Source organism: Centroberyx affinis, unplaced genomic scaffold (assembly GCF_046629955.1).
Source record: "Centroberyx affinis isolate AG114_WGS23_722 - 3 ecotype Tasmania unplaced genomic scaffold, CSIRO-AGI_Caff_v1 ptg000730l_1, whole genome shotgun sequence".
Taxonomy (NCBI): domain Eukaryota; kingdom Metazoa; phylum Chordata; class Actinopteri; order Beryciformes; family Berycidae; genus Centroberyx; species Centroberyx affinis.
The window spans coordinates 64,188-91,870 of NW_027279345.1; the positions used below are offsets into that span (position 1 = coordinate 64,188).

General features: G+C 41.8%; 1 protein-coding gene across 1 annotated transcript in view; it reads left to right on the forward strand.

Annotated features, from left to right (window-relative positions):
- Positions 1 to 27,683, forward strand: part of sorcs3a (sortilin related VPS10 domain containing receptor 3a) — a 67,560-nt gene that overhangs the window by 6,610 nt on the left and 33,267 nt on the right. The window contains exons 2-7 of the mRNA XM_071519747.1: positions 63 to 221; positions 19,651 to 19,724; positions 21,127 to 21,191; positions 21,899 to 22,017; positions 24,925 to 25,014; positions 25,780 to 25,959. Of these exons, the coding sequence (XP_071375848.1) occupies positions 63 to 221; positions 19,651 to 19,724; positions 21,127 to 21,191; positions 21,899 to 22,017; positions 24,925 to 25,014; positions 25,780 to 25,959 (687 nt within the window). The remainder of the gene's footprint in view (positions 1 to 62; positions 222 to 19,650; positions 19,725 to 21,126; positions 21,192 to 21,898; positions 22,018 to 24,924; positions 25,015 to 25,779; positions 25,960 to 27,683) is intronic.

A 27,683-nucleotide genomic window follows, 5' to 3' on the forward strand; every position in this document is an offset into this window, starting at 1 on the left:
CCCCCCACCCCCCCCCACCCCCCACCCCCCCCCACCCCTCTCTCTCTTTCTCTCTCTCTCAGATTATGGTGTTGACTGATCCGGAGTTTGAGAGCAGTGTGCTCATCAGTTCTGATGAGGGTGCCAGTTACCAGAAGTACCGCCTCAGCTTCTACATCCTGAGCCTTCTGTTCCATCCCACTGAAGAGGACTGGGCCTTAGCCTACAGCCACGACCAGAAGGTCAGATTGTGCTTGATTTGCCCGCTTTTTTTTTTTTTTTTTTTCTCCACAATCGGTTGTGTGATATGCTGTGGATTGTACCAATGGCACACCAATGAATAAAGGCTAAAGCTGTTAGGAGCGCTTTTCGTTTATTTGTTTTGTCAGGCAGACTGGAAGTTGTGTATTGGACAAACTGCCCCCTCAGCTGGAATTAGTTCACATTCCGCCTTGCCATTTTGTGTTACTCTGAGAAAATATCGAATGTCAATACTATCTAAGTTGGGCTCGGTACACTAGGGCTGGGGTCAATTCAATTTAGTTTCCATAAATCTGAAATATAAATAGAAGTTACATTAATTAGCTAACAATAGAGCATTCATTCTCACGTTGGGTATGAAAACCCTCTCATGCGAAAAGTCTTTCAATATTTGGATTTGGAAGGAAATACATTTCCGGAATGGACTTAATTGAAAGTGATTTGAACTCAGCCCTGCTATGCACAAAAAACTCTCAGACAAAATAATATCAGCCGACAGTATCATCAGCATTCTGCTGCTGTTGATGTCTGTGTATTAAAGTGATTCTAACCCAACCGCCTGTGACTAGATGTTTTTCTTACCAGTCTTCATCATGTTACCTCCACGGTGCTGTATCACACAGTATGGGCTCTGTACACCATGTTCACATAGTGCTCAAAGAGGCTACCCAGCCAAGATCTGTCATTATGGTCAATGACTCTGACCTGAAAGCCAAAATGGTCGCTCCTCAGGGGGGAAATGACTGACCCTTTGGTGAACAGTGGTAGCAGTATCAAACCTAACAATGTCAAACCAAAAGTGAGTTTTGGCATGCACTTCTGTCCCAATAAACAAACAACCAATACATATTTAAATAAATGCATGCACACATACATAAAGTATTTAGTAGGCTACTTAGAGAGTCCACCAGAGAGTAACTTTGTCTTATCTGTTTACATCTATCTAGTTAGATGCATACAGTCATGGATGTAGCACATACAAGATCAGGTTTCATTATTTCTGCTAGCTGTCTGTCTGCAACTTAAAAAGTAGGGGACAAGTGGTTGCACACTCTAGCCTTGATTCATTCATCAGGGCATTTTTGCTCTGATGAAGACTTGTGTTGTCGAAACGTTGGCTTATTAAATATGCATTGCATCAAACGGTCTACAACACAACCTGGCGACAACACAAGTCTTCATCGGGGTAAAAATGTTCCTTTTACACTCCAATTTCTTTGGAGTGTAAGAGTAATTATGAAGATGAGCCAGGTAGCCACATTAGAGAAGCAAGTTCAAATCCCTGGGCATGCAGTCTAAAAATAAGCTGGGCAGGGGCAGGTGAAAGAGAGGTGCTGTCTTCCCTGTAGCCAAGTTTTCAGGCAAAACATGAAATTAGTCTGGTGGATTGCAAAAAGTAAGGCCGCGGCCACACTGATCCGTTGAGTCTGTCCGTCTCCGTTCATTTCAATTAATTTTCAATGAGAGCTGTCCATTGTCCGGGCAGCGCTGATGACGCGTCCGTCTCCGTCAGATTTCCGTCCGTTTTGACGGACAGACAGTTCAACCCAGTTGAACTTTTTCTTGACGGACGGATTTGTCACGCAAATCAGAGGCGTTTTTTTTTTTTAAATAGCGCTGACGTTCCAAAACAACCCAACGGACAAAAATCTATCCGTTAGTAATTCTGTCCGTTTTCTGACGTATCAGTGTGGCCGCGGCTTAACACTACTCATCAGTCACCACTGTGTTACGTTATTCCAAAACAGCCTTTCCTAATATTAATTAAAGGCAGCCCTTAGCATCTTACACTACCCACAGATTTTTATATAGCCCAGGTGACAGCTGTGATCATTTATTGATCTCACTGATTAAAAACACTTCAGTCATGAAAGGGAGATATACATCAAGCCGAGGAGAAAGTTGAAGAAGGATTTTTGTAGCCTTGAGACAACTGAGACGTGGATTTGGCAACTCATCATTGGGAAGGCATTCAGGGTCAGTGTATGCAATGATGATCCGGTGAAAGATTACAGATATTATGAGAATATGACTAATGTGGCTATAATTTACAGCAGCGCTAGAGCTGTTTGCTCTTTCTGAGAGGGGGCACCTTGGCACCCAAAGCAAAAAGGCCAGGCGTGATTATCATCTCTGCTAGTCCCGTTTTCATTCCACTGTGTGACTGTGTCATCCTCCCTCCTCCTGCCGCTACTTCCCCACGGCTGTTGTTGCAGCTAAAGAATATGTTCTTAGTCAACTTAGTTAAATGAGAGTTAACAGAGATATTATTGGTTGCTTAATTTGACCTAATTTCCCTTCCAGCATCAACACTTTATCTCAACTGATGAGCTAGCAGCGAGAAGCTCTAATATGTTCATTTTAAGCTAGTAACTGGCTAATAGTTTTCAGACTGGATGGCTCTGAATTTAATCAGCTGTGAGTTGGTGTTCAGCCATGGTTAACTGCAGCCCCGAGGACCTGAGTTTAACGCTGTCAGTGTGAAACTCTTTAGTAAGATATCAGATTCTATGTCAAGACAAATATGCTTGTCGAGAGTATTTGTCGTAATACTTGATTCTCTTTTATGACTTTTTTTAATTAACATTCAGGTCAGTCCCCTTCTCGAGTAAATTGAGGTATTTTTAGATTTAGAACTCCAGTGACCTTTCCAGGCTCTTATCTCTCAACTGTGTGGAGTTGGTGTAGACAATTACTCACTGATGTAGTCCCCAGTTGGCTTTTGAGAATAAGGCCAATGTTTTGCTGCCAAGTGAGTGAGTTACGTAAACACCCTGACAAAGAAGAACATGAGTAGAAGCAACACCACATATAGAATAAACAGTCCTCTTTTTTATTCCCTGTGAACTTTCCAAACTCCCGATTGACTGGGTATTAGGGCATCTCGTCTGAAATCTGTTTTTTTGACAAAAGCCCAGACAGCATCAGACCGCAGTTGTTTGGTTCCTTCACTTATTCATGAGAGACCTTCCTGCCCTTGTTTCAAAGCTGAAGTGAAAAATCACAATGTTTTTGATGGTGCGTTGTCAGAAATGTATGGGGGTTTGAGGGGCGCTGTGGTAAAATCCATTCCTCAAAAGAGAAGAAGCGTGAACTTTTTTTTCAGTGCCCTCCCTTCATGTCAGTTCCGATGGAGTCGCAAGAATTTGAAAAGAGGGGGTTTCTCAAAACAAGGTAGTGGGTATTACCATATAACTCCCCTCACGCCTCAGTGAACTTGAGAGACAAGGCCACGGCTCTCTAATGGATTGTGTAGTGATATAATCCAATGCAAGTGCAAGAGACAAGAATACAGTTCTGTGCATTGTAATCACTGCAGTCATTTTGCAATCAGCTATTTCGATAGATGAATTTCTGATTAATGACAGAATGGAATATTGTTGAACTAGCTATCATTATTCATTATTCATCATCATTATCTTCATCACCATCATTATCATCCGCCGCCTCCTCCTCATCATTATTATTGTCATTATGGTCCAGTCTTGATGAACATAACTTTGCTCCCTGTGCAGGTTAACAGTCATATCATATTCATAATGTTTCAAATCATTTTGTTTCCGCTCTAGTACAAATGAGCCCCAGGTGACTGACATAACTTTAGTTCCCAAATCCCTAAAATGTGCCTGGCAGGCCCCTGTAGTGTCTTCCCAGCATGCCTCTCAATGGCAGTTTGCTACATGCAAGCGCACAGACTTGGAAGGCATATATCCTGCTGCTCTGTTGTATTCCAGCCATCCAGCAGAAGCAGAAGTTGAACACAGACATATTGAAATTCAATTTCCTCACATTTCCTTTCAGCCCCAGATACCAGCTACTAGAAACAAGCGGCAAATAACAAAACGTCCACTTCAGAACAACAAAGAAAACAGCCAATGCATTCACACAGCAACTCTCGAGTCAAACGGGGACAGGGGCAGTGCTTAATTTGTGCCGGATCCTGCCGCAACCTCGCGGTTTTGGACTACCTGCATTCCGGTACCTATTTGCATGGACCCTGCACCTGGTGGCATGAAATGGTTTTTTTTTTTTTTTTTTGTCTGCCATGTAATACTCCCAATAGTTGACTCTTCTTTCCTTTCCCCTCCCTTCCAAAAACCTGTCTCATTTCCATATGAAGACAGGTGATTACCCTATTAGAAAGTAACAACAAGCGCATAGTAATCACTTCAAACATGAGTGAGCTGCTCTGCAGAGTGTGTTTAGTGAACTTCAGACATCGTCATGGCTAAAAGTTGAATTTTCTGTCCATATGTCCGCCGTGTGGACTATTTTGGAAAATTAGACAAGGTAAGCATGATTTTTTTATATTATATAATATCAAATATTCTGTAATCTATTAGGTCTCTGCTGGGACAATCAAAATTCATATTTGCATAGATGACTGCGAAACAGAATTTTTTTGGAGTGCGGACCTGTAAGTCCCACAGTTAAATATGCGGGCAATTGCGCATGTTATGTTGAGTGTCCAGAAATAATTGGTAATAACATGAGAATTGGTTGACGTGAAGGGCTGTAACCCAGCAAACATTTAGACGTTGAATGACCGTTGTTTGAACGTCCAATCAAGATGTCCCGTTATGGTTCAACAATAGGACGTCCGGGCGTTACCTGGCCATCAGCTGGGCGTCCTTCCTGGGCGTCCCAGCAACGTCGAAATACTGCATGTCGTTACCATGAATGGGGTTTATGTACAGGTAAGGTTTATGTACACAGTGTGCATTCAGCAGCCTATATGTCCAGATTAACAATTTTTTACAATTGAATCCTGATATACTCATACAGAACCACCTTTGTCCAGGGACTGATGTTTGCTGGGTTATTTACGTATATACACACATACTAAACAATCATGCAACAACTCTGTCATCGCCATTAATGCATAAACCTTAATTACATTGTTAAGATGTCCCACCTCGACGCCAAGATCCACTTTAAAATCAGTCCTTAAATGATCCAATTAACGTCCTAGTCAGAACTGGATGTCTGTATAACGTCTTAACAATGTATCCTCTGGACCTGGGACTACTGGAATCATGACTTTTTTCTTATAATAAAAAACAAAAACATTAATCCTGACTTTTGGACAATATTTTATTTTTAATACAAACTTGCCAACAACAGCAACAACTATGAACACAGTACCAAAATATAAATAAAATAAAATAAATTCTGGTCAATGGTGAACATGTTTTATCTAATGCTCAGTATACAGTTCACACTGTTTTCACAAACTCCTTTTATGCCCAGCACCCCCAGCTCTTCCTGGAGCATGTTTGAGGTGTTCCCCAATGGCTGCATCTATGTCATGCTCTGTGGCACTGGAGCTCCACCTCTTCACAGCATCTGAAGGAAGATAAAATAAACATGTTAATACAAAACAAAAGTGAAAAAGCAAAAACACAAAAAAATGTGGTTATTTGCATGTGTGAGAGGTCAATTGATATTTAAAAATGAAATGACAACCAGCATACTTTTGCTCTGCATGGCACATGGTTGGACACCAGAGGAGGAATAACGTTAGCCAAATGTTTGGCTAGTTAGCTCAAATCTGCATATTTGTTTTTTTCGGAACCAATGAAAGTCAATGATAGGAAATTTTGATTGAAAACACAATACGTTAAAAGTAATCTATGCATAATGAAGACAAACATCCACTGCATGTACATAGATCTGAGAGAGTCTTTCAAAACGACTGCTAACGGAGCATTAGCCTGCAAGCTAACGTTAGCCAAATTCAAATCCCTGTTAAGTTGCATGGTGGAAATGTTACACCATGAAAGTTAACTAACGTTACAACTCTGGCATGTACATCAAAAACTTGCTGGCGGACAGCTGCCGTGTCGGCCAATGCCTGCAGAATTTCTGTTGAGTCAGTTGAATCTCACAAAATCATACACACACCCCTACGTGCCAACCATGTTCTCTCTCGTCTTCTTGAGTCTTGAGCGCGAGACGAGGTGACACGAGAGCTCTTGCGAGATATGATGGTCATATCGTGTGTGTACGGTGTGTATCGTGGGATCAAAGACAGCTTGGATAAAGACTTGGCTCTTACAAACACCACAGGCTTAAAACGATGAGACAGGAATATACTTTACATGTATACATAAATTACATAAACGTGTTTTTTATATTTAAAAAATGGGCGTCAAGTAATACTAGTCTTTGTATGTGGAGTGGACGTCACAGTGTGTACGTCTGATCACAACCATTTCACAACCAAATCAATTGTCAATCAAATGTCGTATTCAACAAAAAAAACAAAGACACATGCATTTACTTTTTTCAGAGCAATAATATGATCAATATTTCTTGGTTTGTAAGAGAGGGTCTGACTGGACCATTATTGGACGTGGAAACAACGTCACCATCTGGCCGTCCGCCTCATAACCACGTTGCAGTTTTTGGCGTCCGACCGGAACCATTTTTGGCCAGGGACACGACGTCGCCGTCCGAACAATGTTTGCTGGGAAGCCACATCACTGTGAGCATTTCAAAACCAGCGCGGTCCAGGCGAGTGTCGCATTTAGGTCTGTTTTACTGCATTATTCGCTGACATTGTTTCCTACATTCAAAATCGATATCCTATGAAAGTATTTGTATTGAATATCGATGCGTAACTACTCAAACCAGAATTTCTCTATGCCTATGTGGGCATTTTTATGTTGTGCACAGGGCAGTTATATCTTTAGTCTACTACTTGAAGGGCAGGTTTGTAAAAATGAGCATTATGTAGCCTATGCAATAATCAAATATTATTATAGGTCCCCAGTAGTTGGAGCTCTAAGGTCATATAGTCGGTCATTTAGTAATGTTTAGGCTGTTAGGTCTACAGTAAGCTATATGGCTGTACTGAGCACCACCATGCCTCAGCTTGTTGTCTTGATATGTTCCGGAACCTTTTCCCTCTGCACCAACTCACGGGAACACCGACGACTTGTTGTTCCAGGACCTCATCATTTACAAATTAAGCACTGGACAGGGGTTTTCATGGTTCGGCGCTAACCTCATAAAGAATCATCCTAAATCAATCAGATGGAAATGTGGTGCATATTCACGCGGCACCACAATTGCATTACCCTAAGTAAGACGGTACACAGCAAGACGGTCCAGGCAAACATTCATTATATGTGTTTGTACTTCCACTGGAGGGGTGACGATCCGTTAAGGCTAATGCTGCTGCAGCAGGAAGCCGGTGTCTCGGCAGCCACAGCGTCTGTGTTACTGACTCACAGCCTGAATTGGAGCGCACAGGGGATTCGATCCTTTGCATTAGGGTTGCAACCTGCAACAGATAGAGGGATTACTGTCATTAGTAAGGTGGTGATGGATGGCTCAGAGTGCAACGATAATAATACAATAGATCATGACTAAATGGTCATGGAGGGGGGCTGTCATCGCCAGGTTAATTCTACATGGCAGAGGAAGTGTGCTTAGCATTAAGGAGACACATGCAGAGTGTGGATGGGTTAATAAGGTCACATGCAGGGCCATGCAACTGCACATACTCAGTTTGTGAAAATGCATATCCCTCACACATGCAGTATGCACCAGCCAAGAAACATACAGCAAACATCACAGACAAACAGTCTGTCAGAGAGAGGGAGCGACAGAGAGAGTAGGAGGTGCGTGCGTGCGAGTGAGGTAAGCCTATATGAAATCTCTGCTGTAGTGGTATGAACTTGAGAGAGCGAGAGCGACAGAGAGAGAGAGAGATACACACTGACATCGGACCAAGCATGGCTTAATTCACCAGGAAATTTTGGATTGTGGTTCTGGTGCATCTGGCATGATGAAACAGAGAAAGGAGTTCTGAAATCAAAGGGAAATGATGGCTACAGTAGTGAAGTAGTGAAGGATACATGGCAAGGAGAGGTAGACAGAACAGATGGAGTAGCTTGTTCTAATGGAATAGCAGATATGTATCGTCACTCTATTGTCAAAACAGCAGATGGAGGTGTGCTGCCAAGGAGGAGGGCAAACATAGCGACAGACACACAATGAGGAAAAGCAACTTCTGTTGTTTGAGATCCCTCGCTAAGAATTGCAAAGGATCCTTATATATAGCAGACTGAATGTTACTGTAGGGAACAGTATTTCACTGGACCTTTTTCAAAGGCAATTCAACCAAATTGGTATGCGCTATTGCTACTTTGTACTGTGTCTAGGTATGGGTCTTTGAATGATTCTCAAAGAACGTGTTATTGTGAAATTGCCCAAACACCATGGAATTTTGCAATAGCTGCCTTTGGCTGTCTTAACTTTTTCTTTTCTTTACACTGTGCAAATAATACTAACTTCATGATGCAGTGCGGGGCTGGTATCCTTTAGCATCCCTGGGTGAGATTTCTTCATTATATCCAAAGATCAGGTACAATTTGTTCTGGCCCTCGGGGAGCAGGATTTGGAAATAGAGGCATGCCTCCTCGCCCTTGGCGAACACCCTTTGTCCTCTGAAGGTGTTTATAATTCACCGGCCGAAGGAGGTGCCTTTGATATTTCAACAGCCGTCGTAACCTTTGCGTGTCTCTTACATGGCCGCTGCTCTCCTCGAGCTGTGTGGGCCTGTCAGTTAACTTTTAGTTCTTCACGGAAAAAAGCATAACTGTCAGGTGTGGGGGAAAGAGAAGAGAGCAGAGGTGCTGGTGGTGAGTGTGTATGTGTGTGTGTGTGAGGGGGTACTGTGTGGTTGGCTGCAGCATGTTTGGCGTGAGCAGGTAACTGTGTGTGTGTGTGTGTGTGTATGTAAGAGAGACAGAGAGAGGCAGGGACTAAGGAACAGAGGGAAAGAAATGAAGCAAAAAATGAGAACAAATGGAGATTGATGGATCATGCGTGAATTCTTATTAAATAACCCATTTCTATCTGTTATGGGGCTTCGCTGACATCCTCCGTTGCACTGCAGCGGATGAGTTGATATCAGCTGATCTGTTTGTTGGCTTGTTTATCAGTTTCGAAACAGGCCTGCGGAGTATTCCCTCATCGTTCACCCTGCTTATGCTGCAGCGGCGCCGACCCCCAATATGACATTCTAGTTTAAAATCACTTCTTAGAATCAAACTCGTTCTTTTTCATCACGGCGACAAGGGTAAGAGAAAACACCTGAACGGTTTGCATATGTCCCGTCCGTTGGGGAGGGTGATCTGACAATTTATTTCATTCACTCCCCCTGTCTCTTGCTGTTGGCAGCAGTGTTGGCAGGTTCCCCTCTGAGCTGTTATCTTGCAGTGAGGAGTTAAGGTGTGTATCTGGGCCATAGGCAATTATGACGTTTATTTTAGCAAGCAGGACAAGCTGGATATAACTGTCATCCCTTGAATAAGTCTCTCGGTGTGCGGAAACAAAAAGTAGGGGGGGGGGGGGGGGCGTGACAAACAACATCATTTACCAAACCTTAACTGGAGTGTCTTCTTGTTTAGAGTTCACAAAGTAGTATTTAGATCAGCTATTCTTCTTCCTCTTGTCACGAATATGAGCCGGCTCTACATTGTAAAAGTCACATAGTATTACATCGAAAAAATGTGCACTTTCTTTGAATTCATCTCTGTACTTATTGCCATTAGAAGCTCTCAAACCAGCATTATTGGTTTACTCACATCTCAGCTCAGGGGAGTCGCAGAAATACTGGATTCATTGTGATCAAAGCAAACATAAGCTTTGAAAACCCACATGTTCTGCGACTTATTTGCCTCCGGGGAGTCGCGACTGCTGTACCCATACTGAAACATCCTATATTTCTACAGCACGCTATTTAAGAATTACTTATGCTTCTTTACATGATAGTCCTGTGGTTCTTTAGCGTGGGAATGGTCTATAAACAAAAGTGCAATGCATGGTTTGGCTCTCTGGTACTTGCCACAACAAACATCAGCAAAATTTTGCTATTCCTAAGGGAGAAGAAGTCATAAGGGCAATCATGGTGTTTTTTTTTCTGTTGCAAAATCCACCTCAGGTAACATAAAACAAAGTGTTGTTGTTGATTTAAGTTGATTATGCAACATGAATTATGCAACATGTTGCAGATGCCCCATGACTGCTGTTCATTCAGCTTTAGTGGTGGTAAAATTTTGCTGATGTTTGTGTAGCACTTTCCAGGGAATCAAATCATTCACTCTGGGTTCATCTGGTCTACTTTCAGGCCAAAGAGCCATATGCATATTACTTGAAAAAGAATAATTAGATTATAATTTTAAAAAGGAATTTTCCTTGTATGCCCTCTTCAGTTTTGACATTTCTAGAGTTCACTTGTTGGGGTTTTCCACAGTCAGCTATGAAGACAAACTATGTTTGATTGAATGTGAACACAATCAAACAACAGCCGATGCAATGCCATCAGTTATATAATAACATCATCATTACCACCTTCTGTATTTTATTGTTTTTTTTCTTTCGAAACCCAGATTCCCTCAGGGTGTAACCTGTTTGTTTATCACCACCCAAAGACTAGCATTTTAGAACAACATTAGTAATTTACTAATTGGAGTGTGAAATTATCGGGAGTCTTCCATTATAAAATGCCATTGCACAAATAGGGGAGGGGAGGATCAAAGATTTATGGTTCAAAAGTGCTGCGTTACCAGAAAAAAAACCTCTGTGCAATTTCCACCTCCTCCCAAGCCCATATAGTCGCAACCCCATTTCCCACTCCTCCACAATTCCCCTAATGATCGTAACAGGCCTTAGAGCCCATAAATCTGAACAGTAGGGAAACTAAGTGTCTCATCATTATGCAGCCTCCACCTATCCGCTCACAGAGCGTCCCTGTAAGGCCCCCAGGACAGCAGCGCCACTTGTTTAAATCCAATCTCATTTCAGTGAGCTCTTCATCACTTTTTTTCCCCACTGCACCTAATGACGTCCCCGTGCCATATTGTTGTCTTATGTGTAATGGGGATAAGCTGAATTACTCTTCTGGTTGACTAATGGTGATGGCTGAGTTAAGTTGACAGGGTCATTTTCAGTTGAGGTAATGTTGTTGCTGGCGCTTGTTCCCTGAAGAAGTTGCACAGTTATGAAGTCTTACTGCAGTCTACTGTTGGACGGCTATCACCTTGACAGCAGGACTGGGGTTCAAGCGTACATCTGTTTGTGTCTATGAATAGATAGATAAAAAAAAAATTGTGTTTCATGGAGACCATCAGAGGAGATAGCGATTAATTCATATGACATGACAAAATTGATTTGGGTAAGTCTGAACTCCCTTGTCCATCAGTTTTATATTCATGATGGTCATGCCTAGGACATTTTTCTTTAGTTTTTTGTTGGGCAGTGAGTTCTGTATAATGCTTTTAAACCCTGACTTAGTAATGTTGCTATGTTCCCTCCATATAGCAAGGTGACCTAGAGCTGTAAGAACAGTTATTGTAGGAAACCACAGGGTGCTCTTCAGGAATGAAAGAAGGCCTAGCAATGAAAATGAAACTAGCTGGACAAAATGTACTCTTTATGTGTTGCCATGAAAAGAGTGAAACCCGCCTATCTTCTGTCTTGAACAAAACTGGACAGAGTTTATTCAGACACGTCAAGGGCAGATAAACTGTCCGGAGGATAGTTTTTGCTTTTTTTTATTTTTCCTGGTTTGCAGGGATCATAGAGAAACAGGTGCACATCTGGATAAGCTGGCTGAGTCTGTCAGGGTCTTAGGATTTGGAGGGGGTGTTAGCAGTCTGGCGAGTTAGCCTGGGAAATGGGAAAATGCTCTGTCGAGGAAAATGGGCAAGTAACTTTGGCTGCCTAGGTTGTGATTGGAAGGTGCTCAGGGGAGGAGTAAAACACTGCTAATCGCTACAGTGTTGGCCATAATTGAAATAATCTGGCATTCTATTCAATGGCTGTGCTCTTACACACACATGCTTGCGCAGGAATGCACACATGCACAAACAGATTCTCACACACACAAACACACACATGCACACAAACATGCTGCCTTAGATTTTCAGTCATTTGGCCATTGTTTTTCCATTTTCAAAACCCACACACAACTAAAATAATGTGTCTGAATGCTGCATTTCCCAGATGAATTGGATATTTTCTCCAATCCCTGCTCCCAAGGGAAGCACTAGCCCACCTAAAATGAGAGAGGAAACTGCATAACTGCCTCTCTTAGAGCCACACAGTCCCTCCAGTCCTTCAATATGCAAACATTGTTTGACTTAATCCACCCTAATGATGCAAATTTATGCTGTTAATTATTTCTAGGCGAATTGTATCCTCACTAAACGTTTTCAGAAATGCAATGGGGACATCAGGCTCAATAAAGTATTCAGGGAGAGAGGGGGGAAGACACATTATTCAGGATTAATTTTTTCTTCTTCTTTCTTTTTTTCATTTGCATTGACTACATAAAAAGAATTAGCATTTTCCATTTTGTAACATTCCTAATATGGGTGGTATTGTTGTCTGTGGGTATAGATTCTGACGTTGAAGAGTCCTCTTCAGATAAGCTCTTTTAATTCAAACCTTGTCTAATAGCAAGGCAGTGAATCTATATCCCAGAGTGCTATGCTTTCAGGATCATCCCATGTCATTGTAATCCTCAGCTGACACCTTTTTTCCTGCTAAATGTGATTCTTCATTTAAACCTCCAATATATGACATCTACAGGCTCTAAATAGATGCGCCAGTGTAAAGTGATACAGAGTAAACCCGTTTGCTGGAGAATAAAGCTCTTGTTGTGGAGGAGAGATAACAGCTAAACGTGCTATAGAGTGGTTCCATGTGAGGCCACTCACACTTACGATACAATTGACATCCTACTTAAGCAGTTAACCTCTATTCCCATAATTTTACATGGCACCACTTTGAATGAGCCAAAATAACATTCGCATCATTGTAACCCATTGGATATGAGATCACTTCAAGCTGCCTGCAGTTTCCCTCCCTCTTCATAACAACATTGAGCAGTAGCTACAGTATTGTTGATTCAAAACGTCTGCACCATCATCACAGCACACCACGTCCTTTTCAACCCACTTCCCTTCTGATATGAACCTTCAAGATAGTGTTCCTTAAAGGTTCACAAACAAAAATGGCTCTTCCACCTCTATTACAGTGTGCCCCTGTCCTGCCCCCTCTAAAGAGCCACTTCCAGCCCTCTCACTGCCCTCCTTTCAAAAGGTGATGTTGAGCTTGAGCCAAAATGGGTGCTCAGCTGCTGCAGTGCATTTCTCAACTCACTGACTCTCCAGATGGCAGGTATCTTTGGTGCTCAGCTCACTTGTCAGCGAGCTGCGACAGCTCGGCCGCGCTTCATCTGGCTGCATCGGGCCCTCCCAGGATACTTTTAATGGACTTTAATTTGAAACACATGATCAGGACAATACAGACACTGCACTCACTACCACAATGGAGATAATGGGGTTCTTTTCTTTGTGCATATGGGCATAGCATTTCACAACGTAATTATAGCTAATTGGAAAAAATCATTGCCAGAAGGCCCAGGTTGAAGTGAGCTACTTTATATACATTGTGAACCACTATTGTTTGTATGCATACTTAAATCAAAGCAGTGTGTGCCTTTTCATTGAACCCACCAACATGATAGTTATTGCTCACAGGAATCATTAAGACTCTTAACACCAGCACAAATTTGTATGTAAGAGGCGGCTGGTTTTCAAAGCGCATGGAAGTTGTTGTTGAGGCTTCACAGCCCTTGGCCAGCAGAGCAGAATAGAGGACTGAACACACATCCCACCATCATCTGCCACCAGAGAGAAAACATAGTTACTGAATGTGAAGCAGTTGTGCTTCTGTTTGAAAGGCTGTTATCATTTGTTGTGTATTTCTTATGTAGCAAAGGTAGCACAGATAGTGTAACAAGGATTCACTGAGGGAACCCAGAGGAGCTGGTGCAGTATGTAAGTCAGCACAAAGCCAGAGGGAATATATTTGTTAAACTTGAGTAGGCACACATTAGTGTTTGACATTGATGATCACGTAGGATAATATTTTAATTTGTTGAGCATGTACGTGTAACAAGTGGTTGAAAACCACACCGTGTTCACGTTGTGATATGCTTTTTGCTTTGTGAAATATCTTTTGGGACAAAGTGAAAAAAAAAAAAAACGTTCAAAGGAGTTCAAATCCCAAAGGTTTTTCAGATGTGCACTTGACTTGAAAAACACCTTCAGCATCCACTGCGAGGATAAAAACTGTAGATCTGTGAGTGGGCACACCATGTGTCAAGAATAAAAAATATTCCCCTGAATTTACAACGTAGTAAAAGATCACGATCGCATACAGCAACACTGGTGATTAGCAGCACGAATAATTGCAGTATGCATCGTAATGGCCAATGTGATGTGGATGTACCATATGGAACACATGTTCCCTCTCAGCTTAGTAACATGACACTGTGAGGTCAACTACTATCCTATAAGCATGGTAGTCTCACTGATTCACTTTTGTCATGTGATTGTCAAACCTTTATCTTTCAAGCCACACAATGAAGCTTCTAGATTATAAGAGATTTGTAATTTATGGTCTCTATTTCTACAGTCTGTCATGGAAAATCTAGAAAATTTTGGAAATGTTCACGTTTTTACTTGAACTGAAAGGTTTACATTAAGGCTGATTAAGTGTCATGACCCTAGGGCCCATGAAACTCATCTAAACCCATGCTGCAGTTCCAACAAGCCCAGCTGCTGTACAGTCGGTACAGCATCAACTGTTGCTGTAGTTGAAGTTACTGTACAGTCCTGGGATAATCAGATAGACACATCATTCACCCAGGGTATTGTCAAGAAAAATAGATCCATTCTATTATATTGCTACGCTTCAGTAGCTTAGCTGTCTTTCATTATTATAACACAGTCTCCTGTTTGCCAAAATGTTTCATTTGCATCGCCCAAACTTATTAAATTCCACACCTGTGGTGCAAAACTGTTTTGTTAGCTCAATCTAGCTGTAACTAAAATATTCACCAGCATTTTTGTTGTTTCACGCATAGCCACTGCAGTTGCAGAACACCCATTTGGTTTCGTTTGGTACCACAGAACAAACTATGGAGGGACAAATCAACAACTGTCAGGCACTGACTAGCAGTGAGCACTGAAACCCATAAAATACATAATTTCAGTGATCGGATCAGTTGATCACACTGTTCAACCAAAATTCTGGCAAGGTTGTGTGAAAATGAATGCTCAGAATAATTGAACTGTTACTTACTTTTATCTTAATTAGATACTACTCAATAAACCAAAGAAAACCCAAACAAATATACCAAGTACTGCAAATCAATTTGATAGTGCACTGGTATATAGGGGTTAAGTGTCTGATGACTGACTGATTGTCTGGCTGACTGATTGATTGACTGACCTGAATTTGGCTCCCAATGCCCATGTCTGATGCCATGGGAAAAGGCTGTCAATCTGAAATATCAATATCTGAATTTGAAGGTACAAATGTTTTATCCAACAGTAGAGATGCAGTGGCAAGTGAAGTGAGAGGGCTATACTTTGGACTCTAATCCTGGTATTTTCCTGGTCAAAACAATCCAGATGGCTCATTTGCATACCCCTTTCCTATACTTGCCTCCATAGGATCGTCCCCACTGCTGTGCATTTTCCAGGCCCCATAAATTCTGGGGGGATAAAAACAGTCCTCCCCTGTCCTCCCAGCCAAGGCGATGCCAACAGAAGCGGTTTGATTTAGAGCACTGTACATAGATGCATCAAGAATTTATAGGAGACTTAATTAGGAGTTATAAAAGTGACTTATAGTAATTGTGCAGGACACAGGGGCCTATAACGCAGCAGTTATCATTTCCATAACTCCCAAGTCCTGATTCTCTTCTCAGAACTTTTATGTGTTGTGGTGCTGTTTGTACTTTGATGTTAATGAGCAAGTCTGTTTTTTTCTGGTAGCGAAATGTTGCCCCTGCAATACTGCAGCAAGCAGAGTGCAAAGAAATAGGGCAAAAAAGCTGTGAAAAAAAAATCTGTTATCCTTCCTCTTACTACAGTGTTTCATAGCAAAGATATCAATAGAGCTTAAGCGCATTATCCTAACCACGGGGCAAAAGCCAGAAAGAAATTGGACCCAAGAGTTCTAAGGAAAAGAGGGATTGTTACAAAAAAACTCTCTCACTAAGTGCAACTGTGGGTGGTTCCAGTGGTTTCTCTCCGACTCAGTTCACATAAATGTGTCCACCCCCTTTTTTTCTTGCGGTATTTTGTATTTCATTTGTCAACCAAGGAGCTAATCAAAAGGTCCTGTTGATTGTTGCCCTTTAGCGAACTGTAAATGAGGCCTCCTGTCACTAATTGGTAGCTCAAGTCAAACAAATTTTGTCATCTGCTGCGAGAATAACGGTCTGTCTGTCTTTTTCCTCCTCTCTTTATCTCTCTTTCTCTCTTGCTCCCTCTTTTTCACTGCAGGCTCATTTGCAGATGACAGTGCGAGTCGAGGAAAGCCGTAATTCTAAATGATATTAGCCAGTTTTGTCTGTGACAATCATCATCCTCCAGTATTGGGCGGATGATATAGCAATCACATTAGTCGGATCATATTCCTCAACAGCCAGGAGATACATCTTGGTGCTGGTGTATTGCTAACAAGTAGCTGTTGCTAGTTGTCAGTGCAAGACTAGTGACAGGGTCAGTTGTGACACTAGTTCAGTGATGTGTGTGTGTGTGTGTGTGTGTGCCTTTCCTAAAACACTGAAAGCCCCCATGTCACTCTCACACAATGTTGCCTGTCCACTGGGGACATGTTGTTGTAGCATTCACTTCTTTTTCTCATTGATTTCAAGGGTAGACGGATGCTGTTGCCCAGTCATGGTAGCGCCTAACGCTTGGCATGTTTTCAGTATTCAGAGCTCCAGGTACTGAAAGTTATCTTTCATTTTCATTCATATTTCATCTTGAGCCAAAGTGCACTTCCACCAAGCTTTAAATAGTTGGATAGCAACGGCAAAAGCAATAACTTGGAATTTCCTCAAGCGTATGCTGAGCACCTCTGCAAAAAAAAGAAAAATAGCTTACAGGCCCCAAGAAATCCTTCATCTTTCAGTGGGACACAAGAGTTTGAATCATGTCACTTAGGTTCCATCCATGTTTGATTTACCACACTGCTTTAGGAGTGGATTTCTTGGGACACATAGCCAGCCCTCTAAGACCTTGGCTCTGATCTAAGCCACAGGGCGCAGCACTCTTCTGGCTGTGACACACTTTTTGCATAAACGATATGTTTGTTCGGTGCATTTCCCTGAATCCTGATTAGGATCAATTATTCATCAGATATGAAAACCAACTCACACTGTGTGATGGCCTCACCAACCTCTGCGCACCCCTGGATGTTTTTGTTTTTGCATCTTCAAGCTTTAGTATTCCGCTTGACATGTTCTCAAGTGGCCCTCAGTCATAAAAGCACAACTTCCCCTTTTCTCCTTACAAAGCTCAGATTTGTTTTTTAAAGTGCAAAAAGGACTTAATGTATGCGTGCAAGAATTCTACAAAATAGTCAGAAATATTAATCACATTACTATTTGCTATAGTACTTCCCATGCAAATTAAAGTACGGACACAATCTCCTTAATCTCCTTTTTGAGAGGCACTGATTGTAAAAAGCACTGATTGGTTCCACATTACTCTCCACAAACCTGGCTAAGATTCTGCAAAACTTCTAAAAAGTGCACATGTTGCCGCTTCGACTGGATCACAACTTGCCCAACAATGCCTACAAACCTGATGCACAGGTCAAGGCAACCCAAATGTTTTCGAAACCCACCATCAACATAAATAGATTAGTTGAACTAACATGCTATCTGCAATTCCTCAATCACCATTTGAGCTCCTGTCCTTTGGCGGCTCCCTTGGCTGTCACTAGCTCCATCAGCGGTGTGGCGGCTGGCTGGCTGTGTTTTTGATTTATCGACGTGAGTGGGAAACTATGAAGCTTACTTTGTGACAGCTCAGAAGCTTTAGAATTTAAGATGTCATTGAACTGATGAATGGGGAGAGGAGAGGTTGAGCTTACCCAGTGGCATCGTATGTCACTGTCCAAAGTGATGAGAGACCCTGCCTGCCTCCCTGCTACACAGGCCCAAGGCTCCACCGGGGCCCCTTTCTTTACTGAGGTTGGCAAAATCAGAGATCAAAGTTTCTGCAGCATATGGGTAATAAACGCCTACGGGTCTATTAGCTGCTGTTCGACTTTATAAAGGTTCAGACAAGTGTTTGCTCACAGCTAATACTGGATCCAGGCCTAATACCACAGACGGGGCACAAAGATGGATGTTTTGGTTTATGCCATTGCTTGTCATTGTCAAGTGTGCATTGGATACTACAAATAGACACATGGCCTGTAAGTGCTGATTGTATGATGGAATGATTTTATGATTGAGTGTGATATCCATATGGGAAAATCCAAAGAATTATGCCAAATGCAAATTAGAAGCAGATTATTGCTACAATCTGATAGAGACTGTCTATATAGTGATGCAGTACATGTTATGAGAACATCAGCAATGTCATTTTTAAAAGGAAAACGCACCTGCTGACCTAAATAGATTTTTCCTTGCGAAGCTGACAAATAAATTTGCTTTGGTTGACAAATGTGTATCCTTTTATCAGAGTAAATGTCAGATTTGCTGTGATAAAAGGTAACAAGTAGGAACATTAGCATAGAGCTCGACTGGGGCCACCGACTCAGTGTGTTGGAGGAAAATAACAATACACAGACACAGCAAGATATAGGGAGCTGTTTCCAAAACATCAATCAGTATAATGGAGGGAAATGCACCCTGGTTATTAATTATTCGCCCGAGCACCAGAAAATGTAATTAGTCCATAGAAATTGGGCCATTGGCTCCATGCTGTACACCTACATGTCAGCCACGCTATATATTGTACCTTGTGTCTCATATAAATTCATTCTGTAAGACCTTGGCTTTGGCTTTTCAATCCTGATGATTTGGTGCTGAAGAAATGGTTTTGTGTCCAACTTAGACATTTGTTTTTTAATATAAAAGCACTTTAAAAAGTACTGAATCACGGTAACCACACCAAATGTTTTGCTGATCAAGCTAAACGTGGCCACATTAATGTCATCGCTATTTAACTCACTCATTTTATTTATTGTTCCCACAAAGTGCTTCCTCGATACCTATAGCTCTAATTTGTAAAGGGAGAAGGAAATAGAGATTCCTATATTGGTGACTATATGTTTGGTTGAATGGCCAGTTGGTAATGATGATAGCAGTTCAACGCTGTCAGCCTATCTTCCAATCATGCTTTATAGCCCCAGACTAACCTCAACCCTGGAATTATCCAGCCATGCCTCAAGCTCCCTTGTCACTGTTAGAACTTCTAAATCAGCCGGTCTAATTAGAAGCTGCACGAATGTGGAAACATTCATTTATCTCACTAACAAGACTGATTTTATTCTTTTCTCTGATGATCTTCACAGCTGTACAGCTCCATGGACTTTGGCAGAAAATGGCAGCTGGTTCACGAGCATGTGACACCGAACAGGTTCTACTGGTGAGTCATTTTGTCCCGGCTCGCCTTCCCCTCCTCTCTTTTTCACTGCTCCTCTATTTCTCATTCTTCTCCATCCTCCTTATCTGGGTTTTGTTTACTCAGGAATGCAGGAACTGTTGCTTGTGTTTTGCACGAGTGAGCATTTGATATTGATGACTTTGAACAAGGTGTGTGACTGACTGGTGATGCCGCTAAAATTCTGCTCATTTTCTACCCTTGATACAATCAGGCAGAGATTAATCTTCTCCTTCAGAGTGCACTTTGCATTCAGCTTCCTCAGCCATGTTGCGCTCCGCTTCATTTCTCATACACGGCCCGCCCACATCAGGTGAATTGCACATATATAAGAAATCATGATTTTTTCATCAGTCGAAGGAAGGAGGGATTTCAACACATGCATACATGCAGAGATACAAGCATACATACAGTATGAGGTGCTATGACTAATAATGGACCCGGGACGTCCCTGTCGCTTCTCATCCAATCATGTCTGCCTCTGACTCTCCCCCTGCAGTGTACCTCAAATATCTGAAAGTGCACACTCATCACAAGCGTAGGCCCGGATCTATTCCAGCTCATTGCTCTTCTCTCTCTCGGAGGTGACTGGGGTGCGCCTGGGATCGCCGTCGGCTATATCCACCGTAACTTGCATAAATCTGGAGCTACTTCCGTGGCATAGTAGCATAATCCTAAATAATGTGCCCAATCCATTGCCGGCTCGCCCTTCACCGCCAAAGCCCCTTCAAGGGCATCTAAACTCTGGCCCTCGAGCATTGGCTAGGCAGGCCTCCAGTTGGCTGCGTGGAGACAATGGCTTCATCAGCCTCCGAGGAATGAAATACTGCTACAATAGGAAAGCTGCATCCGTCCAGTGCAATCCACGACCAGTGAAATGAACAAGAAAACGAGATTATGCTCAGCGATATAAAGTGCAGTAACTCGTAGTCGGGGAACGTGGTGATCCTGCAGCACGCGGGCTGTGATAAGGAGGTTGTATTTCTATTCCTTTGTATTTACACTATTGTGACATTTTTCTGGAAGGAAACAAGCCTGCAGCTGCTGTGGGTGTGCTTGGCATAATGTGACATTTGGGACTCAGTTTTTTTTTTTTGGGGGGGGGGAACTTTCCTGCATCCCCCTTACCGTTAGTGTAGCTAAGCTAAAGTAAGCCATCTATAACTGGAGCAGAATGCCCCCGCTGAGACTCATCTCCCTTCATCTGTTCTTCCCACCTCTCCTCTCCCTCCCTCTAAGTCCCCCACACCCCACCCCACTCCCCCATGGTCTTTTACTTTTTTTTCTCTTCTCCACGCTCTTTCCTAAGCATCCTTTCCTATTCTTTATCTTTACGGTTCTCTATTCCTCTACAATCCCTCATTTTCTCCCCTACTCCTTTATGCAGGTCTGTATCAGGCCTGGATAAGGAACCAGATTTGATCCACATGGAGGCTCACGCACCCGATGGAAGTAAGTCTCTCGTACACACACACACACACACACACACACACACACACACACAGAAGGGGAATAATGAACAGACCCCCCAAAAAAAGGCAGAAAAATTGAGTAAAATGTGAAACAGAGGGGTGGTGGGGGTCTGTATAGGAATTAATTCCACCCGGAGTTGAGAGTGCGTCCCGGGGGAAACATCACCAGATCACCCCACCAATAAATGCAGTGCATGATACTTGATTAATATGGCCTTTCTTCTCAACGCTCTCACTCGCTGAATGTCAACTCCATAACTCTGAATGGCATTACCACCAAGGTCTTCCATAGGTGAAATTGTTTATGCCGGCCTGTGATGTCAGAGCAGGCTGGCTGTCTGAGATATAAGCGTTCCTTTTTTTTTTTCTGTACAACCGGGGCATGATTGACAGGCGGAGATGCTCGTTTGCGGTATCTATAGATGATAAGACATGTGCTACAAAGAGAGGCAAATTAATCAGGCAAAATGTCAGACTGCATGGACTGATGGAGTAGAAGCCTTCATAGTTCAAGTAAGACACATAAATATGTTTTTAGGTTCTTAGCACTTCTTTAATTATGTCTCAGCATCAAATCAAAGATGACTAAATGCAGATGCAGTGATGTTTATAAATATTACGATGACCTGTATGAATCAATGTTACTATACCATTAACACCTTAATTCCATCTCTCCCTGTCTAACAGATGTACAGTATGTGACGTGCAGAGCTCAGATTTGCACGGAGCCCAATAGGAACTACCCATTCCCCGGTTACATCGACATCAGCTCTTTGGTGGTTCAGGATGACTACGTGTTCATCCAGGTAGGAGTCTGAACATGTCAACTACACTGAACACCTTGGCCATGATGTACTGTGTGAGGCGCGTGTCATTAACCTTGAGTGAAAGAGTTTTGTGTTTTTTTTCTCCTATTTATTCATATTTTATGTTCCTTCCTATCTTTTTAATAGGTTATACTATAATTACAGTATGTTATGTTTATTCATTAAACTGTGAGATGTATTTTAACTGTGACATCAACCCGCCAAGGGACAACAGATGAAAATTAGCCTGGTGATTACATCTGGCATATTTACATTTGGTTTTAAATGTCCATTAATATGCACTGTCCCTATTAAATAAATAAATCACAAATACACATACGTTACATGTTAACACAGACTACTATGTCTACTTGTAGGTATTTAGTAGGAAATTTAATGTGAAAGGTTTGATTATTTATGTTTAAATATGCTGATTTCATTATTTATGTTGGTTGTCATGATTATGTCTTTCTATTATTAATATTAGTTCACCTTAGAGTTGCTACTTTACTGCCTCAATATTCCAAATGATGCTGTCATAAAAAGAATGGAGACCTATTTTCTATAAAGTGGTGCCATTTATCACTTAATATAGGATGTTAAAGGATGTGGCATGGCATAGAGAAAATATGTAAAATCGTTATATTTTAAACTTGACTGAATATTTGTGCATTGTTTTTCTGTGAGGCCGGAATTGTTTTTAATATTCATTCAAGCCACTGCCCGGTGTGTCATATTAATCATGATTTGTGTGAGAGAAAAATCTGAAATGGTAATGTCCTGAATTCCAAGTAACGGCGGTGCAATTTCTGGGTTGTATTTTAATTTTCTCTCCGGCGTGAATATTATTTACTTTGACATTGTGCAAATGAGGATTCATACATTTAAAAGTCAACCGGAAAAGTCAGAATAATTATATCGTTAGACTCCACAAAACCAATTTTATACAATTTTAACTCAAAAACTACTATTGCGCTTGATGTCTGCCGGCAAAAGCATTGTCTATTTTAACACCTGAGTTTAGGGAAAGGGGTTCGGTACCTCTTTCTTTTCACCTCCTCACCTCACCCCACCTAAAAATTGAATTTGTTGCAGAAGTGGCTGAGGCCAGTGCCAGTTAGACTACTGCAACTACTGGCACCACCTCCAAAATCCTCCAACAAACTTTTGGGGGCATTTATTTTCACAACTCCACTGACCCTATACGTATACACTGCTGCACCAGAGACCACATGACTCCTGCCCCCCCACCAAAAAAAAAACCTCCACTGACCCCCCGTTACAACAATGCCTCCTCTTCAAACTAATAACCGTCATCAATAAAGTCCTCCACACGCTGAACCCACCACCCCTCCACACTCCTGTACCAATACAGCTTCACACAGTCTGACATCAGCCCATCCAATCCTTCTAACCCCATAACCACCTTAAAAAAGCAACAAACACTGAACCTTTTTCAAAACAAAAGCCCTTAAGCCAAGTTTTTCAAATCGCTAAACCTGCTTGTGCCCCTTAGTTCTGTTTAGTTGTATTATATGTTGAAATATTTTGTGTTATTTATTATTTATTATTTTCATATTTTGTTGTTATGATTTTATGTTTATATAGCCTAAAATGTGCTATACAAGTAGAACATCATTGTTATGATCATTATTATTGTTGCTGTTGCTCTTACTGTTTCATACTGTAGAGCATAGTGATTTTTCAGACACCTACTTACCTGAGCTACCTGCAGGCAAGTCCTTCCTCCAAAAGCCATACTGGCCTTGGCAGCATATTAGACAAAGAAATAGAGCTGTTCTCCAAAGATCCTTCAATCCTGTTTGACCTCTCAGAAGTCTTTCCACTAAACTCACAAGCACTCAACCTAAACCTCCCCTTCAATTCGAGCACCTCTACGTTTTAACACGTTGCGTCACAGACGAAAGATCCTGAAAGGGATGGGGAAAAAATCAATCATACCAATTCCTCTTAAAGTTCAAACCGCCTCTGGTTACCCCACCATCGATCTCCCGCTTCTTCACTCGATTGCATGTGGGACCGTTCTGCGGTGCTCACTGCTAGCCTGCTATATTTCCTCTGAGCTTGTTTTCTCTCTTCTGAGCCATTCAGAGCACTTACCAGATCAGTAAAAGAATTGGTCCTGTCATACAACATTAATACCGATATCGCTTCCCTTGAACCAAGAGTCACAAGTTTAATTTGAAGATTTTCCTTTAATGAAATTCTTAAATCGGTATTAATAGGAAGGAAAAGGGGATTGTGAAGCGGCAACCTCACTTTGCTTTGTGTGTGTGTGCGTGTGTGTCTGTGTGTGTGTGGGGCTACCATGGCCTCAGGGCTAATGATAAGTCTCTAACACCCCCCAGCTATGTTTTTTTTGTGCTGCATAAGCTAACAGCTAGCAGCTTGCAGTGTTTGCACATGGTCTAGATCATTAAGGATGACTTTCTTCCAGACAGGAGTTGAGCTTTGGTTAGGCAACTTAAAGATTTCTCTTGACAAAGAATAATGGGACTATTGATTGTCCTACAAAATATTTACCAAAGTCTACTCTGAAACCACTAAGTGCATTGACACCTGGAGAGCAGCATCCTCTGAATGCAAGCCAGGAGATCACTATCAATGGCCAAGTCCAGAAAAATCAACTTGGATACCTGGTGCATCGCCTTGGAAAATACCGGGACAAAGAGAGAGATTGATTTCTGCTTTCCCCCACCATCTCAATTGATTGGGGAAAAATATAATACGCTGTCAATGATGAGGTTACACTTGAGGTCTTGATGCAAGGTTTTCTCTGCATTCGTTCAGCAGTGGAGCTCCACCACAGCAGTGCAAGGGAAAAGGCAACACTGTAAGGCATAGATTTATGTTAAATACACAATCAATTGTCCATCTTGTTTGTAGGTTCCTACATCAGGACGAGCCAGCTACTACGTGTCCTACAAGAGAGACCCATTCATACGGATCAAACTGCCCAAGTATTCCCTGCCTAAGGTAAGTTACCGCAACTTCAGTCTGGCAAACATTGTGCTAAGTATGAGCAATCTTATTTACTTTCCATGAATCATAGAAATTGATTATAGAATGTTTGATGATCAATGATTCAGAATGTCACATTGATCTATAAATTATTCTTGCTCATTTATTCATAATTATTTTCAGAAGTTTTTGTTTTTGACTGTGATGCCATCAAAGTATTGACAAATTTAATGTACAAAATAAAGGGACTGGAAGCAACTTACTTGTGCAACGTTGAAATAATTATTAAAGCTTCAAAAGTGCATAAATTAACAATATATGTTCACCTGCTCATTATGCGCTGTTGTTCATTTATGCGCTTTTGAAGCTTTAATACATATTTTGACTTTGCATGTAAGGTGCTTCCAATTCCTTTTATTTTGATTAGATCCTGTGCCACTTTGAAAGCCCTTTTCTCCCTACTGTTTGGTGATGCAAATTTAATGTACAGCAATAAAAAATATTTTAGCATCAGAGCAACAGGTGTGTGACCTACATTCATACTTTCATCGTTTTTTCTTTTTCTTTTTTTATTGTCTTGTGTGGAGTCCTTTCCGGTTCAAACTTATAGCAATAGCACCACATTCAGAGTGCGATCCTCAGTACGTCATAAACCATCTGTATTCACACCACAACACTGATCCCATGACCGGCCCCACAGGGTCAGCTTGTTCTAATCCGTCACCCCTCAGCCTCCACTCATACTGTAACTCCTCTTAATCTCTCCTCACTCTCTGATAGGATTTACACATCGTCAGCACCGACGAGAAGCAGGTGTTTGCGGCGGTGCAGGAGTGGAACCAGAACGACACCTATAACCTCTACCTGTCTGACACCAGAGGGATCTACTTCACCTTGGCCATGGAGAATGTCAAGACCACCAGGGGCATCGGGGGAAACCAGATGCTGGACCTATACGAGGTAGGCACCTGATTAAATTGCTTGCCCTCCATGGATAGATGAGGTTTATTGAATTAAATCTGTGTGAAGTTACAGTGTCTATTCTTTCCTCACTACCAAAGATCTCCCCCGTGTAGCAGTGGCCCTAAAGAGGCCTTTGTATGTTGGAAGCTTGTGGTTAAAGGTGCAATAAGTGAGATTGCTACTGCCCCATATAGCACAAAATGACCATAATAAATCTGCAGGGGGGTTGATAGAGTTGTTGATCAATACCAGGGACTCATCGATTACTCCACCAGGTGCTGAGATTTCTGGCTTTCAAAACTCACTTTCCAGCTCTCTGTTTCGCAACAAAAACCTCCACCTGCTTTCACTTTCAGCTGCTCAACAACATTTTCTTCTCAAGTGCATAAAGCAAATGATAACGCAGTATTGTTCTTACAGTATTTTGCATCGTGATGCCTCTTCACTAGACATTCCTGTTTGATCTCTGTTGTGAAAATGTGACTTGTGATAAAAGTCAAAGATGACTTAGTGCCACTTTAAGAACGTAGCTTGGCAACAGTGAGTTTGAATAAACAACTGTGGTTGATCAGTTGGTGTTGTTGTAATGGTCCACATGTGTACATACACAGTGCCAAGTGCCAAGATTTCCTGACAGTGTGCCACAGTCTTAGGTTTGCATTGCAGTCTGCAGTCTTTCTTCTTCCTGACAGTTGACATATACAGTATAAAGAACATTGTTAATGGGACTGACTACCATGCACCTCTGGACTTGTAATGACCTTGTTAGCCTACTGGCTAGCTATGTGGTCACATTAGCATTCATAGCAGGAACGTGGAATTATTACTTAGACACTGGCAGGTGTGACTGAGAGAGTGAAGGAAGTGAGATATTGGCCAGCAGCAGTGGCAGGAGTATGGTAATTAACAATGCTATTACTTCTCCTACATTGCGTGTGTGTTTGTGTGTGTGTGTGTGTGTGTAGGTGTAGGTGTGTGTGTGTGCATGTGTGTGTGTGTGTCCTGACCAATTCCTATTATTAGCGTGCAGCAGTAGTTGTTAAGGCTTTTTAATTGCATTTGTTACACAGTCACAGCTACGTTCTTGATCTCCACTTAAACTACAGACAGATGATACACTACTGTCTCTGATAAGTCAGACCCATTACACAGGGGAAGATATATGCTATGGAACTCATCCCGTTTATTGCTGTTAGACCCTGAAAAACTGCACTTCAGAGACCTAATGTTCCAGAGAGAAGAAGCAGTTCCAGTCAGACCAGAGGGAGACGGAGCAGTAAAAGTTGTGTTTTGTTCCTCCGCTCAGAATTCATGTCTCTTCCCAGAAGGGCTGCATTCTCTTCGCATCCTCCCTTCTAAAAATCAATTATGTTATTTCCACAAAGAAAATTGCACAATTATCGTCTGAATTAGAAGGATTATTTTATTGTCAATCAGATTGGATAAGGGCAATTTCTTTAATCATGAGCCTTTGTTGTGCAAAGTAATTCTGTTGACATCAGTGCTCTACATCACTGCTAAACCTTTTTCAGTGTGAGAGGTGGTTTGGCAGGTGCTTCTCCCACAATTGTGCCTCTGATTGGCTCGGCTCGACGACGAAGCACTGTACCAGAAATAATTTACCTCTCTCCCGCCTAGCTATAAATAGCTTTGAATGAGTGATTGAAGACATGAAGTGGATTGTTGGTGGTGGAGGGTATTAGATGATCTGGTTGATGCCA